At 37.6% G+C, this 20,424-nt stretch overlaps 1 protein-coding gene across 2 annotated transcripts in view; it reads left to right on the forward strand.

Annotated features, from left to right (window-relative positions):
* The window catches only part of RAD23B (RAD23 homolog B, nucleotide excision repair protein), a 44,384-nt gene that overhangs the window by 10,043 nt on the left and 13,917 nt on the right, over window positions 1-20,424 (forward strand). For both annotated transcript variants that reach the window (XM_026506056.4, XM_026506057.4), the window contains exons 2-5: window positions 6,901-6,982; window positions 7,309-7,388; window positions 10,090-10,358; window positions 15,674-15,729. In XM_026506056.4, coding sequence (XP_026361841.1) covers window positions 6,901-6,982; window positions 7,309-7,388; window positions 10,090-10,358; window positions 15,674-15,729 — 487 coding nt within the window. The remainder of the gene's footprint in view (window positions 1-6,900; window positions 6,983-7,308; window positions 7,389-10,089; window positions 10,359-15,673; window positions 15,730-20,424) is intronic.

Below are 20,424 nucleotides of genomic sequence, written 5' to 3' on the forward strand. Positions count from 1 at the left end.
GCTTTTTCTCCTTAAAGATAATTGTAAGTATGTCATTTATTCATATGTGCATGCATTCAGTGAATACCTTGCACATATAGTGATTGTTCTTGTATTGCATTGCACTCAAATGAATGCATGTACAATAATGTATGTTACCATTGAATGTTTAGGGTTGTTTTCAGTATTATAAACAGTGGTGTGGTACACATATTTTGTTCATGTATCTTTGAAGTATTTGTGTGAACATGTCTAGCATTGATTTCTAGATGTAGAATTATTGTATCAAAGGCTGTCAGATTGCCTCAAAATTGCCTGCATCAGTGCTCACAAATATCAACTTCCACATGAGTAGCCAGGATTCAAATAAAAGATGTAGCACATACTAAATGAGTTAAATATTGTGAAGTTCTTCATATACTGCCTGGCATGTGGTAAGTACATAGCACCCATGAGCTGTTACTCATTCAGCCTCTGTATTTCAGGGTTACCCATTAAAGCTTGCATAATTTTTTTTTACTAGTTATGACAGTAATAAGGAACAACACAGTTACAGCAGAAATAAGGAAAATATACTGTAACATTGAGGAAGGTGGGTTATCGTATGAATATTCAATTGCTAACCTAATCAACAACCTGTAGTCCTAGAAATCTTGTGCAAAAGTGCTGTGAAAGAAAACTGAGGTTACTATCATGGGGATATAATTTGTAAGACATTTTGATACCTGAAACATGCAATTTAAATTTGTTGAATGGGAAAGACTACTTTAAATGGTTATTGGCCTGCACTAGGGTAGTGCCAGGGGATGCAATGTAATATTCCCATTGGGGAATAATTAGATGGTAAGTTGGAACCACTGGATGAATGATTTCATGTGAGGAATGTGGAAGAAGAGACAAGCACCTCATGGGAACGGGATGAAAAAGGATAACTGATCAGCTTTTATGTTGGCACTTTTTAAGAGACTATTATTATTACTGTGATTGTCTCCCCTTTTTTGGGGGGAAGCCATGTCAACCATGTTTAATGTTAGATAAAGAGTATAGTTTTCTTTTAAAATCACACAATTTCATAAGAGAAGTATGTGGCTAGGGAAAAAGTTTGATTTCTTGATTGTTAACAATGCTTTGTTGATGACTGGGTTGATGATAAACTCTCACTCTTTAGGGGGAAATAAACAGCCAAATGAAAGTTTAGCAAAATGAAAGGATAGCCTTGGTTATTTATTGGGACTGTGGTGATCAATTCTAGATCCATCCTGTTTACTACTTAATGGAATTGGAGCACTGGCATGGTGCTCAACACAGAGGACATAACAGTATCTGTTGCTGGTCATAACTTTCCTAAGAGAAGCCATGTGCAGAGGTGCTATCTCTTCTTTTTTTGCAACTTCCAGAAGGACCTTTCTTTATAAGCTGTTTTAAAGTGTGTTCAATGTGATCAGGTGAGGATTTAGACTAACTAGTCTAGAGGCCATTTTTCAGCAAATATATTATGGTTGAAATGCCTATGGGATAGCCAGTAAAGGTGTTGAGTAGAGACTTATGTATGCATGGCCAAAGTTAAGGAGAGGGCTAAGAAGTGACACATGGATGGTTATTAAAACTAAAGGAAATGGATTATCTGGGAACTTTATATAGAACAAAAGGCAACCTTGGGTATAACCCTGAGTAGCACTTGAAGGGCTAGCCAAGGAAGAGGATTTCACGAAGCAGTGAACAGAGAGGGGGAAATCCAGAAGAGTATGGCCTTATGGAAGCCAAAGAGAGGCAGTTTGAACCGGAAAGACAGGTCAGTACTGTTTACCGTGACAAGTCAAGTAAGGTGGGGAAGAACTAAGAAGTGTCTGGTTATGATTTTTGCTGAATTTGGTGATACTGGTAAGAGCACTCTTATGGAATCATGGGGATAGGGAGAAAATAAGCAGCAGAGTGAGAATAAAGTCCATTCTTCTGTCAGCGCTGTATAGTTGAGTAATAGGTGTGGTGTTACGAGTAAGTACTACAGTGTGTGTAGTTAATTTTTTGAAAAATGCCTGAGTCTACAGCCATACCACCTTGAATGCGCCCAATCTCGTCTGAAAAATGCCCGAGACTAAGGGGAGGAGAGTGTAGCTAGCAAGAGATACGGGGAGTTGGGAAGTTTTTGTTTTGTTTTTAAGATGACAGAAAATTGGGTCTGTTTAAGTGTGAATGGAAATGAACTGGCTTTGAGGGAGAGGTTGAAAATACAGCTGGGGGAGGGTAGGAAACAATAAATCTAGCAAGGTACTGGAGAACACTAGAGGGAGAACCAGGGGACAGGTGGAAAGAATTAGGTTGGAAAGAAAGGGATGCCTCTCTCATTTAATAAGTGAGAAGGAAATTAGGTGGCTCTGGATGCCAAAATTATATATATATATATATATATAAAATATAAATTTAAAATATATATTTATATATATAAAAAATCTCCATTTGGTGGCAGAAAGTGGAGGGTGAGTTCCTCTGATATCTGCTGTGTTTTGAATGAAGTAGAAGATGATCATCTGTGGGGAGGGAGGTTAGTGTTGGGAATCAAACTTAGAGAAGAGTGCAGGTTTGAAATACCTTCTTGGAGAATGGAGGAGAACCAGAAGAATAGAGGGTTTAGGTATCATTCGTTTTCTCTAGCATTTAGAAGACTGGCTATAAATGGACAGTCAGGGGTTGGATAGTTAAAGGTAAAATTTGTTAGCTAAGTGAGGTAGGGATTAGCAGGAAGAAAAGTGATAGAAGCAGTGGCATTGCTGTACATGTGCTGAATAGAGCTAGCAGTAAAGATCACAATGAAAATAGGGGCTCTAGGGACCAAAGTCTTAATGAGATGCAAGGCCAGGTGTAGTGAACAGTTATTGAGAGCTGGTAGGAAAAGGCGATTCGGTGCTTAATTTCAAAGATGGAACAGTTTTGGAATGACAAGATTCAGCCTGTGTCCTGTGGGTAGGTGACTCTAGTAGACTGAGAGTAAAGATCGTGTGTTTAAAAAAAAAAAGTATGTAAAGATCATTGTGTTAAGATTAGGAACAGTGCCAGAATTTTGGACAGGTCAGTGCACCTGGTTTTAAAGTCTAGTTCAGTTATTTTCTTTGATACATAACTGGAAGTGGTATTGCTGGGCTGAATGGCCCACCCCCTAAAAAATGTTGACCTTTGAAGTATTGCCCTTAAATACTGAATTTTTCGAGACTGTCTTTTCCAGCATGATGGTACGTTGGACTAATCATGTCTGACTAAAAATTGTGTTTTGGTTACTAATAAGGCTGAACTTTTTATTGAATATACTTGTGAACTGCTGCCCCATTATTTGTCTCATTTTTCTGTTGGCAAAGAACTATTTTCTTCCATTTCTCTTTTCTTAATTTATTTGCATTTTTCCCTTTTTTGGTCTTATTTCTATTTTAATTACATGCTTAATTTATTAATTTTCCTTCTTTGTTTAATAATATGCACTTTTTTTAAGAGAGAGCACACACGACCAGGGGTGGGGGGGGGTGGCTGGAATCCCAGGCGTGGGATTCAGTGTAGCCCAGCACAGCACATGATCTCAGGACCCCAAGATCATGACCTGAGCTGAAATCAAGAGTCAAGTGCTTAACTGACTGAGCCACCCAGGCGCCCCAATAATAAACACTTTTAGCGGGTTTTTGTGGGGTTTTTTTTGTTTGTTTGCTTTTTTAAGATTTGATTTATTTGAGAGAGAGAGCAGAGAGAGCCAGGAGAGAGAGAGAGAAGCAGATTCCCTGCTGAGCAAGGATCCTGCCATGGGGCTTGATCCTCAGAGTCCTGTGATCATGACCTGAGCTGAAGGCAGATACTTAACTGACTGAGCCACCCGGGCTCCCTTAAACACTTTTAGTATTAGTCTGTGATTACTTTTTAAGCTAAATCATATAGGTAGTGATGTCTGTAGAGTTTTCATTGTTATGTTCTTAATATTCTTTAATCACCGGTTTGGTTTCTTTGGAGCAAAATGAATAGTCTTTGTGGCCTCAATTTTTAAAGTATATATTCTATGGGTGCTAGAAATAAAAATATAATTTTTATTGGATGGAAACTATGTATATATGTCAGTTAAGTCTGTCTTAATTGCCCACACATCCTGACCTGTCAGGAATGAGATTCCTGCTTATTTCTTTTATTTCTTTTTGTTTTTTGCTTTATATATTTCTTTTTACTTCCTTTTTCATCACATATTTCTATGCTATATTAATTTACTCATTCAGCAAATGTTAATTGAGCAACTGCTGTGTGCTACACCATTATGTACTGTTCTGACAACTAGATTCACTCATAGTAAACACATGTGGTCTGTAATTCATTTGTGATTTTTTTTTTTTTTTAACCAAGCAACCACAGTTGCAAATATTGCATCTCTTCTCCTTCTCTGAAGAAAGAAGTGTGTGGAAGGAAATTAATCATTCACCACAGAGTGCTCTAACTGAGCTCTGCCATCACTCAGTTGACTTTGGGCAAGTCATTTAGCATGTAAGATAGCAGTTCTCAACATTTTTGTTTTCAAGACCCTTTACACCTAGAATTTATTGAGGACTCCAAAATAACTTGTCGATGTGCTTGTGTTTACCATATTAGAAATTAAACTGAGAAATGTTGTAAATGTTTCATTTAAAGATAGCAAACCCAATAAATGTTATATTTTTATGTGAAAAGTTCTTTTCCAAAACAACAACAAAAAGCAGTGAGAACACTGCTTTTTTTAAGTAAGCTTCATGCCCAGCATGGGGCTCAAACTCACCATCCTGATAATCAAGTCACATGCTCTACTAACTGAACCAGCCAGGCTCCCAGCAAAACTCTTTTAATGTTTGGCTTATTAGAAGATAGATAGCTTCTCACCTGCTTCTGCATTCAGTCTTTTGTGGTATCACATGCTTTGTAACATCTGGAAAACTCAAGTATACACTTGTGAGAGAAAGTTAGAGTGGAAAAAGGCAAATAATGTCTTTTGATCCTACAGACCACCTGATAAGGTCTTATGAACCTCCTTGACCACACTTAGAGAATCATTGCTTTAGGCCTTAGCATCCATGGCAGTGCAGGGATTTAATGAAATGGTCTTTAAAACTTATTTTATCTTAGAAATTTGGATAGTATCTTTTATTTCCTGCTTTTATCATCAAGTGCTAGCTGAATGTATAGGTAAAATCGGAACTGTCAACATTAATTTAAAGCAAGGGCCAACTATAGAGTTATTGAAGTTGTGAAGTCCTTGTACTTCTTTATTCGAAATACATATAGCAGAGTTTACCATCTGATAAAGAACAGTATACGAAATTGAATAAGGCCATGGAATTTATAGCCTGAGTTTACTGATGTTGAGATCAGATTCTGAGTGCTTTCTTTAAAAGTCGTTACTTGTGTTCATTTAACCTTTGAAATTTGGAACAATAGAAAATAGCCGACTTAGATTCTTGTGATGGATTTCCGTTTTGGGGAACATCAGAATAGTGATGATGCTGTTGACTCATTTTAGGAAGATTAATGCAGCAAGAGTAATTTATATGGTGTGTGCAAAATACTCTGCTTTAAAGCTTGAAGTCAGAAAGCTGTTTTGGTTTTCAGCTACTATGTAGTAGCTGTGTGACCTGGGGAGAAGATTTAACCTCTCTTTTCCTCATCTATAACATTGAGTGGATGATACTCCCATTTGTCCCAGAGTTTTGAGAATTATGTGAAATTGCGTACGTTAATGTACTTAAAGCTGTATAAGCATTATTGTCTTTTTTTTTTTTTTTTGGAAGATACACTGTTACTTTTTAATTGTACAAAGGGACCTTCTCTTTATATTTCAGAGCGTTTTTCACCTAAAGCTCAGAACTATCAACTTAGACAATTTTCAGAAGTATTCTGGGAAATTGAAGGAAATGGAATTTTCCCCTTTGATTCTTATGTCTTTAATGAAACTAGTACTCTCTCTTTGTATCCCTATCAGGCAGTCTTTCACCTAACGCTCAGAACTATCAACTTAGACAATTTTTAGAGGTATTCTGGGAAATAGAAGGAATAGAATTTTCCCTCTTGATTCTTGTACCTTTAAAGTAATGAAACTAGTTCCATTATGTCTTCTTGCCTCTTTACTCCTCTGCCACCCTGCTTTCTGATCAGTTAGTTTCAGAAATTGATTGGACTCATTTTCAAAATAACTTATAATGAGCCTATTGTCACGTAATTTTAGGAATCAGAGAGATCATAAAGATCATCTACTTTGGTCCCTCTTACTTTGTAGATGAGACTGATACTGGGAGAAGCCGAGCTACTTGTTTAAGATCCTTTAAGTGGTACAGTGGTCCTCGGTCAAGGCTGTACCTTGGAACCACCTGTAAAGCTTTAAAAAAAAAAAATACGGATGTTCATGCCCCATCCCCAGAAATTATGTTGTAATTGGTCTTTATGAAGCCCCTTCGGGTGTGATACTGAAACGTATCCCACTTTTAAAGTGAATAATTTGCCATTTAACAATTGTATTTAACTCTATTATTGTTGTAGATGTATTTTATTCCTTAGACCTTTTAGGTTAGAGAGTTTTTCTTTTTTAAAAACTCTGTGGGAAATAAGCCCATAAACTGTAATGAGAATCAGAACTTTTCTGATGTTGAAACCTTTATTTTGAATGGATTTATCAAGTCAGCAGGTAAAATTTTTTCTTTTAATCTATGTATGTGTAGCAGCTGGTGGTAAAACAAAGTTTATACCTATTATGCCTAATGATATGCCTTAAGAAGGAGTCTTTTTTGATATAATATTGTAAAGGCATGATCTTTAAGTTTTTGGAAGTATTAATAATTGATATGCATAAAATTTTACCTTGCATTATTTATTCAGATTCTGGATTGTCATTTGTTGTTTAGACTTTTTAGAAAAAATTCTTTCTTTTTCCTGTAGGTGAAGGCACTGAAAGAGAAGATTGAATCTGAAAAGGGGAAAGATGCCTTTCCTGTAGCAGGTCAAAAATTAATTTATGCAGGTATGAATTAAATATTGAAAGTAATAGTCCATCTTGCTTTACAGTGACATTCTTTGGTTTTAGTTATCTTATGAATTGTGTATACAAATTGATTCTGTCAGAAACACATACAGTGTTTGTGTTTGATCGCTTTTAGTCAAATGTTAGTTCCTTTTTACCCAATTATATTTCCATTTATATTTATCTTGGCGGATTAGTTAATGTTTTTCTTTGGGGGAAGTCTAATTGATAAAATTGACATTGGTGATTGTTTTAAACTTCAGTTATGTGTAAGACAAAGGTTATGGGGCTTCAAATAATGTGTCCGTTTTCCCTTAATGTACCAGGCAAAATTCTCAATGATGATACTGCTCTAAAAGAATATAAAATTGACGAAAAAAACTTCGTGGTGGTTATGGTGACAAAAGTAAGTTTGACCCTTGCTCTGTATATCTTTATGCATGTGAGGTTTGTTTTTTTGTTTTTTATATAATGATCCCAAGTCAAGCCTTTATACTTTAAGTGAATACAGTTTATGCACATCCATATGGCAGGTACTTAACTGTTATTTAAAGATTTTAACAGTCTGCTTTGGGTCAGCCATAAAATTAATTATTTTATACATTTATAGCTTAAACATAATTTTAAATGAAAAGGTCGATAAAATGTCATGTAAAAATTGTTAAGTTTTGCTGGAGTAGTAAAATTGACAATTATGTAATTAAAAATGTGATTCTTAGTAATTGAATAAATATTTCTTATTTTGTGGTTTTAATAAGGGTGCCTTAAAGAGACTTGGTAAATTATGTACTAGATCTGACTGACTCCTCAGGCAGAAAAGGCTTGTAAACTCCTAATTTCAGTGATACTCTGTAGTTGATGGGGTAGATTTTTGGACACTAAAAAAGGAAAAGGCAGCTAAAGAAATGACAGAATGATTGTTGCGAGAAAGGTTTTGGTTTGGGGGTGGTTTTTAGGGGAGGAGGGGCGGAAGGAGAGAGAGAATCTTAAACAGGCTCCATGCCTAGCGCAGAGCTAAACGTGGGGCTCAATCTCGGGACCCTGAGATCATGACACATCAAGAGTCGGAAACCTAACCAACTGAGCCACCCAGGTGCCCCTCAAGGAGGTTTCTTAAAGGGAATTTTTTGTGACTTATTGGATTGAAATATATTTGGGATAGTTTACTAAAGGCAAAGTTTTTTTCTAAAGCAGAGGATGAATTTGGGTTCTTTCAGAGAAAGATACATAAGCGTGCAGTGGAGTTAAAACAGGGATGTGGTGGTATTCGTGACATGAATTTTTAGGATTGAGTTGTCATAATCTGAGAAGAACAGTGATACTTGTGACACTGAAATAAGTTTAAATAATTGGAAACCAGTTTATCAAAGACTGAAAGAATAAATGTGAGGATTTTTTTAAAGTTTAAGGTAATATATGCTGTAGAAAATAGTAAGTAAATTTTAATTGCATATTTTTCTCCTGAGAAAAAGCAGCTAAACAGTTTACAGGTGTTGTATTTAAAAGTTTTTAATCCATTAAGAACCATACTGATTTTGTTATATTAAAGAACTTACTCATTAAGTGTTAAACTTTACATAGAGAGGAACAGAATCATGTGAGGAAACTTTGTCTCAGTCTAGTATTTTTAATTGTGATAAAATATACATAATACAAAATTTACCAGTTTAACCATTTTTAATTATACGGTTTGGTGGCATCAAGTTCATTCACGTTATACAACCATCATTACCATCTGTCTCTAGAACTCTGTACCCACTGAATAGTAACTCCCATTTCCCCTGATCCCAGCCTCTGGTAACCACTGTTCTACTTTTTATGAGTTTAACTACTCTACGCACCTCATATAAGTGGAATCATACAGTGTTTTCCTTGTGTGACTGGCTTATTTCCCTTAGCATAATGTCTTCCAGTTTCATCCAGGTTTGTAGCTACGTGCCAGAATTTGTGTCCTTTTAGGGCTGAATAATATTCCATTGTCTCATTTAGTATTATCATGTATAGTGCATAATGGAAAATGTGGTGGTCACATGTTTGGATGGGTATGTTATTGGTCTTATTTCCTTTAGTATTATAATAACCTTGATTATTTAGAACATAACTAAGAATTAAGAAGGATAGGTCTCAGAATAGATACATGCATTTGAAGAATAGCTACTCAGAGCCAAGCCTTTTTTAATTGTACATAGGATTCTAATGATATTTGTGATTATTTTATTTTCAGGTTAATAATAGAAGCCAGCTATTAGAAGGGGAAGAAATAGGCATCATGGAAGAAATGAGAAATGACCTTATTATAAAGAAGAGATAGGAAAAAGCTATTTAGATCAAAATAAGCAGAAAAACTTCCAATAAGCGGATGGGTTTGATACCATTTAGAATGAAGCTTAAATAGCTCTGTGGCAACAAAGACCTTGAGGGTGTGGAATGTGGCTGTTTATATTGATCACAAATAATCTTAAGGGAAATGATAAATGAGTGTAGTAATGCATTTAAATTTCACTTCATCTAGATTGGAGTTGTAGAACATTAAAAATTTGCAGAGTTTGGGTATTTTAAAAAGTTACCGGGCTAAACGCAAGACTCTTAGAATAAAGAAAGGAGGGAATGAACGCTGCTAGTATTTTTAAGTCCCCTGCCTTACCTTGCACAGCCACTCTTTCTCCAGTGTGCTGTACACTAGCTCAGATCAAATGAGAAAGTTATTTTGGTGATGCTTTCAAATGACAATAAATACTTAAAAGTTATAACCAAGGAACTTAAAGTGTAATGTTTGGGGGTGGGTTTTTTTTTTTCTCCAGTACACATTCTGTATATTTCTGAATAGCGGCTGCTTTTGCTTTTTCATAGACTGAAACTATTAGCTAAAGCTAATTAAGGTTGATAGTTAATATATATATGCTGTCATTGGCTTTGAAAGAGTAATAAATAGTAATTCAGATGGCTAATATTGATCACTTTCTGTGTTACTTTGTGAAATTATTTTCAAGTTACAAGTTTGTATTACTGTTATGTTTGTAGTCTCCTGTAATGATACAGTCTATTTAGATATCAGGTAATGTAGTATTTTATCATAATCCATTGTTTTACTTTTTTAATGTGTTTAGCCCAAAGCAGTGACAACACCAGCACCAGCTACAACTCAGCAGTCAAATCCTGCCACCACTACCACAGTTAGCTCCTCCACAGCTCCAGCTGTGGCTCAGGCCCCAGCCCCTGCTCCCGCTCTGGCTCCCACTCCTTCCCCTGCATCCGTCACTCCAGCACCAACGACAGCATCTTCTGAACCTGCACCTGCTAGTGCAACGCAACCAGAGAAGCCTGCAGAAAAGCCAGCAGAGACACCAGTGGCTACAAGTCCAACAGCAACTGACAGGTAAGACCCGCAGCCTAGGAAGTCATATTTCAACACAAGTTCATGACAAGAACTTCATGTGCGATTTTATCTTGATGATTGTTTTGATCACACTTTGTTTCTGCTACATTAAACATTTTCTAAACGTTGAAATGTGACTAAAACAGCATGTTTGTGCCTGTTTAAATTTTCATAATCCAGATTTGTATACTCTGCATTTTTCCCCCCAGGGGGAAGGGAGAGAGGGTGAAAGTCATTATTCATTTTGTGTAGAAAGATTAAGAAATACAAATGACCTATAAGAATTATAAAAATAACTTGATATTTTATTACAGTTCGACATATTATAAATAACCTGACCTTGCCCCCAATCATTATTTGTATTTGATCTATATTCTTTTCTGGTCATGGTCATTTATGTTGTAAACATCCTTCCATGCCACTAAGTATTTCCAGTTGCTGCATAGCGTTGTGTTTGGACCTAACATTTGTTGGCACTTAACCTTAGAAAAGTAACATCTTTGGGTATTTTCCTCATCTGTACAATGTGGATGACAGTAGGACCTATGTCCTAGACTTGTTATGAGGATTGAATGAAATAATGAATGTACGAGCTGTGAGACAGCACGTGTTCACAGCCAAGGGTCAGCTGCTGTGCCCTGTTAACCAGCCACCTTTTGTTGAACGTATGGATTGTTTGAATTTTCCATTGTTTTATCTATATCTTTGTAGAATTTCAAGTTTTAACAGAGTAGATCTTTAAAACAAAAGAAAAGGTGCGGAATATTTGGGGAGCAAGAAATAATTTCTTGTGGGAAGTTGGCAGGATTATTGAGTAGTTTATGACAAAAGTTTTTTTTCCCCAGTGATAAATGAGATAACCAAAACAAGTGTTTTGGTTCTCTTGGCTGGACTCGTATAGGGGATTTCTCCTTTATCTGAGAACATGGGTTGTATTAAGTCCAGTGTGCACTGGCACTGGAGCTATTTGTATTTTGTGATTTTAGTACAACTTGGGACCTCAGTGGCAATAGTTAGAGTCCTTGGAATCAGAACCAAATGGAATAGAGATCGATACAGGAATTGGAAATACTTACTGATAGGAAAGCATGTTTGTGATAAATACAACAGTGATTTGAAAAAATTGAGTTATGATCCTTTATTTTAGTGTTTTGTCTTTATGTCTGGTTACTGTGTCTGACCCAGTCCACAGTGTTTTGAGGGGTTTGAGTCATCTGATTAATTAATTGCTCACTTAGCACCTCTTTCCAGGGAATTGATTCCCTACAAGGAGAGCATAGGCTCAGATAATAAAATATTTCCCCTATGCCTGGTTGCCTAACTTGATGCTTCTCCCATGTATATTTAGAAATGCATTCAACACTCTTACCTAGTGGAAAACAACCCAGACTCAGGTTAAGCTGTTCTATCAAAAGGTTGTTTGTCGGTTCTGTGTATGGGAGGGAACTTAACAAATTTAACACATTGGTCTCCCTGATCATTTAAACATTGTAACTGTAATTAAATATTGTCTTCATTCAGTGCAGTAATATATCTTATTTTTTATATGTTTTCAGCTCTTTGAAAGGTCATAGTGAGAGAATTTCAGAATTGATCAGTACATTTTAATGTGCTAATATCATCTATCCAGATTTCTTTATTATCTCTTTTTAAAATTTCTTCCTGGGGTTACAGTTTCATTTACCCATTCTCAAGAGTCAGTATTACATTTTCAGGCCTACAGAAATTGCATAAATCAGTAGATGTTAAGTGATAGAGCAGATGCTAGAGTTACTTACTTGGTTGGGCCTTATACACCAACTGTTTATTCTTATTTCCCCGGATTATCACCTTAGAGAAGGATAACACGGGAAAGGAAGGATGAGAGAAGCTCAGAAAACTGGCTGCTTAAATGTGCCTTAGTCCTTTCATCTGTATTGTAAAACATGGAGTGTCCTGTAAAGCACAAAACTTAGATAATTATCAGGAGACATGTTGGTATGAATTTGAGGGACATCAGAAAGTTTATTCATCAACACTGGCCTGACATTTCATTAATAGGCATTTGTGTCTTTAGGCCAGTTTTGTTCTTTAAAAACCACCAATTACAATGCAAATTCTACTTGTTTATCTCTAGCTTACAGAAACTGCGCATGTGCACAAAAACTACGTTATTTATAGCGAAAGGCAAATTGGAACCAACCTAAATACATTAGTACGGGAATGACTTGACCTGTAATTTATTCATATTGGAGAGCATTGCTACCCAAAATGGTAGTAGGCAGCATCAGCATCACTGGGAGTTTGTTTATAATTAAACCCTTGACCTAAATCAGAATTATCTGGGGGCGGATCCCAGAAGTCTCTATTTTAACCAGCTCTCCTGGTAAATTCTTGGGCTTCCTAAAGTTTGAGAAGCCCTAATGTCCAGTATTACCGGCCAGTTAAAGTACGTAGTATGTATCATGTTAAGTGAATGTGGTTTCAAGGCTTTGTTATCAAGTCAGAAAAACAGATTACAAAATAATATGGGCAATAACCATAAACCAAACAAAAGCTACAAAACAGCATCGTATGTTATCTATTCTATGGCTGTGTATTGTGTAGAAGAACAGTAGCAGCGGGACAGCACACTAACTGATAAGTAGTTTCCTCTGCAGATAGGGAAGAAGTGGTGAGGTGGAATCAAGGTTGAAGAACGGTGGTTCAGCCATACTTCACTCTTATCTATGTAAAAGGAAATATTTTTTTTTTTTTTTTTTTTTTTTTTTTTTTTTTTTTTTTTTTTAAAGATTTTATTTATTTATTCGACAGAGATAGAGACAGCCAGCGAGAGAGGGAACACAAGCAGGGGGAGTGGGAGAGGAAGAAGCAGGCTCATAGCAGAGGAGCCTGATGTGGGGCTCGATCCCATAACGCCGGGATCACGCCCTGAGCCGAAGGCAGACGCTTAACCGCTGTGCCACCCAGGCGCCCCTGTAAAAGGAAATATTAAAACAGTGTGCAAAACAGCACAGACTGTTCTGTAAGAGAACTGGAATGAAGATTAATCCTGCCAGGTAGTGATTGCAGTAATTTACAATGGCTCTCACTAGAAAGACTGCTTAGGTAAATAGATGATAGTCTAGAAACAGACCAGAATACATACCAGGGACTTAACATAAGATAAAGATGTAATTTCAAAACACCATGGGGGAGATGCTGTTGGGATTAATTGCCTAGCCAGATGGAAGGGGGAAAATGGGTCACATACCTTATATTCATAAAAATAAATTCTAGATAGATAAAAAATCAGCATAAAAGGAAACCGTAAACTAGAGAACGTGGGAAAAATAAAGATAATCTTAAAAAAAGTCGTAAAAGGAACAATTAATAAATTTCACTACAGAAAGAATTTGAAAGTTGAGAATCAAACTAGAAATACCCTATGAAGAGCTTGATTTCATCAATTAAGTGGAATACTATGTGTCTCTGGGGAAAATTTGGGGTCATTGTGGTTATGCTGACATGAGATAATTAAGTTAAATAAAAAACACCCAAAGGCAAGACACAAGTCATTGTTACATAGAAACAGGTAGTAGTGATTATTCCCTGGATAGGGGTCTTGGGCAGGAGAATTATTTTTTCTATATATAATTCTTTTCAAAATTTTGCCTCTGTGTAAGTTAGCTTAACTATCTAGTTAATGAAGGTAATTTAAAAATTACACCAGAAAATTAGTTTAATCATATTGGATGTGATGATGCCAGGCTCTTTGCTAAATACTTATCTAACGGTAACCCTACATGCAACACTTTGGGATACATGGATATTACTATTGACTTGAGGATTAGAAAATAATTTATGAATTCAAACTCAGATATTTCCCTTGCTCTTGCTATACTACAGGTGGGGGTGTTGAGGAAAGGGGAGAGAGGGAATCTTAAGCAGGCTTCACACTCAGTGCGGAGCCTGACGTGGGGCTCGATCTCATGACCCTGAGATCATAACCTGAGCCGAAATCAAGAGTTGGATGCTTAACTGACTGAGACATCCAGGCGCCCCTACTGTGTTTTATTTTTGAAATTGGGACAGAGGTATAAGTGTGTGTTGTGTTGTATGTATGCTTTAATCTAAACTGCTGACTGCTACCTTTACTACTTTGTAAGCTTCAACTTATTTTCCTTTGGCCTGCTCTTTGTGGTCTTTCATGATCTTGTTTTTGTCTACTTTGTTTTCTAGACTCATCATCTGCAGTTGCCCAACAGAAACTTAGTCCTTTTAAACTGGTTAACTTCTGGTTACAGCCTGGATTTTATTACACCTCTCCGTTTTTTGCTTTTGCTGTGTTCCTTGACTTGAATGCCTTCTTTCAGCTCCTGTATGGAAAACTTATCTATAAGACCTAACTGAAATTCTGTTTTGTAAAGATTTCCCAGGCCTTTCCAGCCTAATGTGGTTTCTACTTTGGCTGTTTATTGTGTACAGGATTCCCCCACTATTTGAAAGTAGAGCATTCCTTTGAAACCTTCTGTAAGCTGAAGCAGCATAAAGCAAAGAAGCAGTTACCATAAATTTATGTGGAAAAAGTTTTGTTCATTCCCAGACCCATAAAAGAATCTCTCAGGCTTTTCTGATCCCTTAGAACACACCTTGGTAATGGAGGCACAAAATAAATTTAGATGAAGCGCAGATGCTCACAGACACAGCTCAGAGTTATGGCGGCTTGATGCTGAGTGTAGTTCTGGGGAAGGAGTTTGGGGGTCGCTCTTGTTTCTCAGGGTGTGTTCCTGTGTAAAGGTTTTCTGCAAAACAGACGAAACACTATTTTCACTTTTCTCGTAAAAGGATAAAACCTCTTCAGAGAAAATTCTCTTCAGATTTCTCCTAGTTAGTGAAAACGGGTACTGATGTAGATCTTTTGAAAAAGCAAAATGTGGTGGAATGTGAACTTTGGAAAAGTGGGGGATACTTGTATTGTTTGGTGTTTCTTCTGTTGTGACTTGACTACAAATTATTTAACTTAATATGAATTCTTTTAGGGAAATAGTTGTGCATTATCTTTTTTGTATTCCTTAAATGGCAAACATTCTGTTCAGTTGTTATTTTATATCTTTGGACATTTAAAGTGATGCACTTGCAGAACAGTATGAATATTGAGATTGAAAATTCTTCCCAAGCCATAAATGTTATGGGTAAAGCTTTGGGATTTAATGTAGAAGATGGTTTCAACACTGTAGCCAGACTTTCACATTTATTTAAAATCAAATAACCTCTTTACAAATTGGACAGTTACTAAATTATAATGTCAGTTTTCTATACTTTCTGATGTACGATTTTCTAAAAACCTTTTGCAGTACATCAGGAGATTCTTCTCGGTCAAACCTTTTTGAAGATGCTACAAGTGCACTTGGTAAGTATCTGCATTGTAAATAATTTTCTAAGAGAGAGGGAAGAGGTTCAAATTTCATTTTCATGGTTGCTCATAATCAAGCTGTTAAATGATTTAGGTAATTATTCGATTAATGTTACTAAAGACTTTGTGAATTAATGTGTTATATATTGAATCCTTTAAATTGTACTATTATTAGAGTTAAGCATATTCTTTTAGTTAAAGGAGATAATTTTTCATCTCCCAAATGTGAATTTTAAATGAGGTCTTAACAAAGTTTGAACTGTGTACAGGTTTATTACAGAATGTTGGTAAAACAGGTATAAAATGTTAATAAATCTGTCCCACACTTCATCTTTATTCCAGTTTGAAGCTCTGTCAGGTCCCATCTCTGTCTTGCTGCTTATATGGTACTTGCAGTGTGTACCTTTCTGTCCCAGCTTTAACTATTGGATAACGCTTTTTAATCTCCCCTTTACACTTAGTCTGTCAAAATCAGTTTTGTTTTTTCCCCTGTTTTCCCATTGTGACACCTCTAGTACGTTTCCTACTGTGCCTGCTAATTGTTGGTCTCTTGGCTGGCAACCCCATTCCTCTCCTTTGTTCTGTTCTCTATTACTAGTAATGGTAGGGAGGTAGAAGACTGGGAACAGCAGCTTCAGTGGTATGGGCTTCTGGATTCTTTGCTTGGTTGCTGCAGCAGCAGGCTTCCAACAGCAGTAGCACCTCATACGATCTGGGGTTTGGCCTCTGACCTAATTGGACTTGAATTCCACGATCCTTTCTTTGCCATGGAAATGTCATCTTGGTTGTCGATAGCATGTAGGGGCAATTGTAAGTAATCAACCTAAGGTCACCCGGATGTACCACACCCACATTTACATCTTTTACATTTACTGTTTTCTGGGACTAGTCTGCTACCAAATGAGTATGAGTTAGTGTCTGTCAACAAAACAGAAATCCCTTTCAAACAGAGAAAGCCTTAATTCTAGGAAGTTGTTACGAAAATACTGGAAGGACTGGAAGAGGTGACCCAGAAATCGGTCAGGAGCTCTAGCTCCTGCTACTGCACCTCCCCCTCTGAAGGCAGTGTCGTATCTTTACATCTTCTGTCACCCTGCACAGCTTGGGTCATGGGACCCCTTTATGTTGATACCCAGTCTTTATGTTGATACCCTGCTGCTTTAAACTTGGCTTCTTTGGCTTGTGACACTACTCTTTTCTTGGTCCATGCCCCTTGACTATTCCTTTGCAGGCCTTCTAGTTAACTCTTTTTATTTTACCTGACCCTTAAACGTATGGATCTTCTGTGGTTCTAGATCATAGTTCAAAGTTCAGACTATGGGAATGGCAAATACCACCCATATACTAAAAGGATTCCCAAAATTATAACTCAAGTACACATCTCCCTTTGAGCCCCCAGACTCATTCTTTAAGCTGCCAACTGGGAAACCTACAACCTCCATAAACTCTTTAGGTTCCAGATGGAATCCTGTTTTATTCCCCCATCTGATTCTTCTCCTTTGTTCCTCATTGCTTGCATCGTCATCTCTACCAAACATTGGCATCGTCCTTGACCTCCTGCCTTTTGTGGCCCGTTGAGCCCAGGGTCCTGACAACCCTCCTTCCTAACATTTCTGGAATATTTGTTTTCGCTGCCCCTTGACTGCTTTAGTTCACGACCTTACCTTACTGATACTCCTGCATTATTCTCTCCTAACTGGTCAGTGCCCTGTCATAGTGGGCTTTATAAAAGGCAAATCTCATGAGGTCATTGTTAGTTCCTTTCGCAGCTCCTTGTGACCTGGAAGATAAGACCATAACTCATTTTTAATGACAGACATAAGATTCTTCATGACTACTCCACTTTAGCCTCATTAGCTCTCTCTCGTGTTATCCATTGTCTCTAGTTTTCCTATGAGTCATTTGCCATTGTACTATTACGATCTGAAAAGTATCAGACTGCTTATAGGCATTTCTTTTTGAGTTTTATAACTTGATTACTTAGGAGGCTAGCTTGGTGACTACATGGGAAGCTCTGGACTCTGACAGCCTGTGTTAGTCTCTGTACCATGACTTACCAGCCATTGTTAAACCATGATCACAGTAAACCTTTCTCATAGAGTTATTGTGAGAATGAAATGAGAAACACCATGTCAAAGTAGTATAGTTCAGATACTCCACAGCTCTTCATTTTGTTTATGTTGAAGCTAGTTTCTGTATCTGGGAACTAGGTTGCTGAAAGGGTATTGGCACTTAAGTGGCTTTGTGCTAGAATCATATGAATGGGTAATTAAGAAAATAAAAATATATTAACAGGTCCTTTATGGAAGGAGAAAGGAAAAGTCATTACTCTAACAAGATAACAAATACCACATTTGCTCAATGATACTTAGTTTTTTTGTTTTTAAGATTTTATTTATTCATTTGACAGAGAGAGAGACAGCCAGCGAGAGAGGGAACATAAGCAGGGGGAGTGGGAGAGGAAGAAGCAGGATCCCAGCATAGCAGGGAGCCCAATGCGGGGCTCGATCCCGGGACTCTGGGATCATGCCCTGAGCTGAAGGCAGACGCTTAACGACTGAGCCACTCAGGCACCTCGATATTTAGTTTTTTTAAACTGTACTCTCACAGGGGCGCCTGGGTGGCACAGCGGTTAAGCGTCTGCCTTCGGCTCAGGGCGTGATCCCAGCGATCTGGGATCGAGCCCCACATCAGGCTCTTCTGCTATGAGCCTGCTTCTTCCTCTCCTAGTCCCCCTGCTTGTGTTCCCTCTCTCACTGGCTGTCTCTGTCTCTATCGAATAAATAAATAAAATCTTTAAAAAAAAAAATAAAAATAAAAAAAAATAAACTGTACTCTCATAGCTATTAAATGCCCTTACTGAAAACTCTGCAGGGAAAAAAAAAAAATTATTCAGCTGATAGTGTCACCTGTGCCAGGGAAATGGTGATGCAAAATGACAGGGTCCCTTGCACAGTTGAACTTTTCATTCAGATAGGAGAAAGAAGGAAGAGTGAAAGTAAAATGCAATTTATGATTAATGATTTTAAGGAAACTAATGGCTTCCATAAAGAAAAACAGAAGGTACTTATACTTAGGATAGTTAGGCAGTACATCTCTGGGATGTATTCTCAGTTTAAATTGAGCACTGGAGCCTATAAAGGAACTGACCCTCTTAGAAGCTCGTGTGTGTGTGTGTGTGTGTGTGTGTGTGTGTGTGTGTGTGTGTAAAGGTTCTGGGACAGGTTCTCAAAGTTATGACTTGCGAAGTGAGCTGGAAAACATTAGCGTGGTTGGAGTGTGGTGTACGGAGATTGTTGAGTGTTGGGAGCCTGAAATGAGATGAGGTTTTCCTTTTAAAAAGCTTGCTCTTCCAGCGGCAGAAGAATAGATTATAGGCTTAGGGACAGGAGAGGAAGCAGGGTGTAATCCAGATGAGAGATTGTTGTGGCCTGGTCTTGAGTGAAGGCAGTGGAGAAAGAGGGAAGTGGGTAGTTTTGCAGTGTAATTCAGAGATAGGACCTAGCAGATATGCTGGTAGGTGAGGTGTGGGAGGGAAGGGACAGGGAATTTGCAGTCACCAGGGTTTCTTGGGTGTCTAGAGGAACTGTTTATTGAAATGGAGAAGGCAGATAATGGTGGGGCACCTCTGAGGGGGAAATCTTTAGATATTCAAAGTCGAGTATCAGTATTGACTGAGGAGTGGGTGGAATGTGAGAAGTGGACACAGCCTGTGCAGATAGCTATGGCTGGAAAGGGAAGGCAGCAGACAAATAGACCTGTTCCTGAAAGAGGAATTGGGATGCAACCAAGGGTAGGCTTCTGTTTTTAGGATGACATTCTAGGATTTAGTTAACTGCTGATCAGGATAATTAAGTGGAGAGTGAAGGATGGGGGGTGGACGAGAGAGGATAACCAAAGGGTCCAGTTCTTTAAGGAGACAAGAAAGGGAATGGTACCCAGAAGAGAAGTGAAAGAAAAGATGGCTTGAGTGAGGTAAGTTTAGTGTAGAGAGTTGGCTTTCTTTCACTCTTGTCTGTGGTCTGACATTTCCATGAAGAATGAGTTTGTGTTGGAGACAGCCTGTGGGAAGCAACTTTCTGGGATAGCAGGGCTTGGGGCATTGCATCAGCTCTGTATGGTTTATGAAAGTCTAACTTTCCTGCTTCTAACCTTTTTTCCTATGCTTTGATAATAGAAGATATCAAAGGAAGACTGAAGTTGTTATAGTCAAATCGATTGCTTGGAATGTCCCCTACTCTTGTTTTCAAAAATTAGTTTATCTGTCTCTTCCAGATTGCCTTCTCCGACCTGCTAATTCTGTCCTATTTTTGTGGTACATTTGTATCTAATGTTTTTATTGTACTTATTAAACATACTGTGTTAGTTTTCTGTTGCTACTATGATAAATTATCACAAACTTCCTGGTAAGAAACAACAGATTTATTATCTTAAGGCACAGTAGAAGTCTAACATAGTCCTCGCTGGACTAAAATCAAGGGGCTAAATCACTGGGCTGCCATCAGGGTTGTAGTCCTTTCTGTACATTCGAGGGGGAGAATCTGTTCTATGTCCTTTCAGCACTTCTGGAGGCTGCTCGCGTTCCTCGGCTTATAGCCCCTTCCTCTGTCGTCAAAGACAGCAGCATAGCATCTGTGACCTTGCTTCTTTCCTCTTGGCCTTACATCTGTTTCTCTGACCCTCCCATCTCTT

The sequence above is a fragment of the Ursus arctos genome, unplaced genomic scaffold (genome assembly GCF_023065955.2).
Source record: "Ursus arctos isolate Adak ecotype North America unplaced genomic scaffold, UrsArc2.0 scaffold_18, whole genome shotgun sequence".
In the NCBI taxonomy this organism is placed as follows: Eukaryota; Metazoa; Chordata; class Mammalia; order Carnivora; family Ursidae; genus Ursus; species Ursus arctos.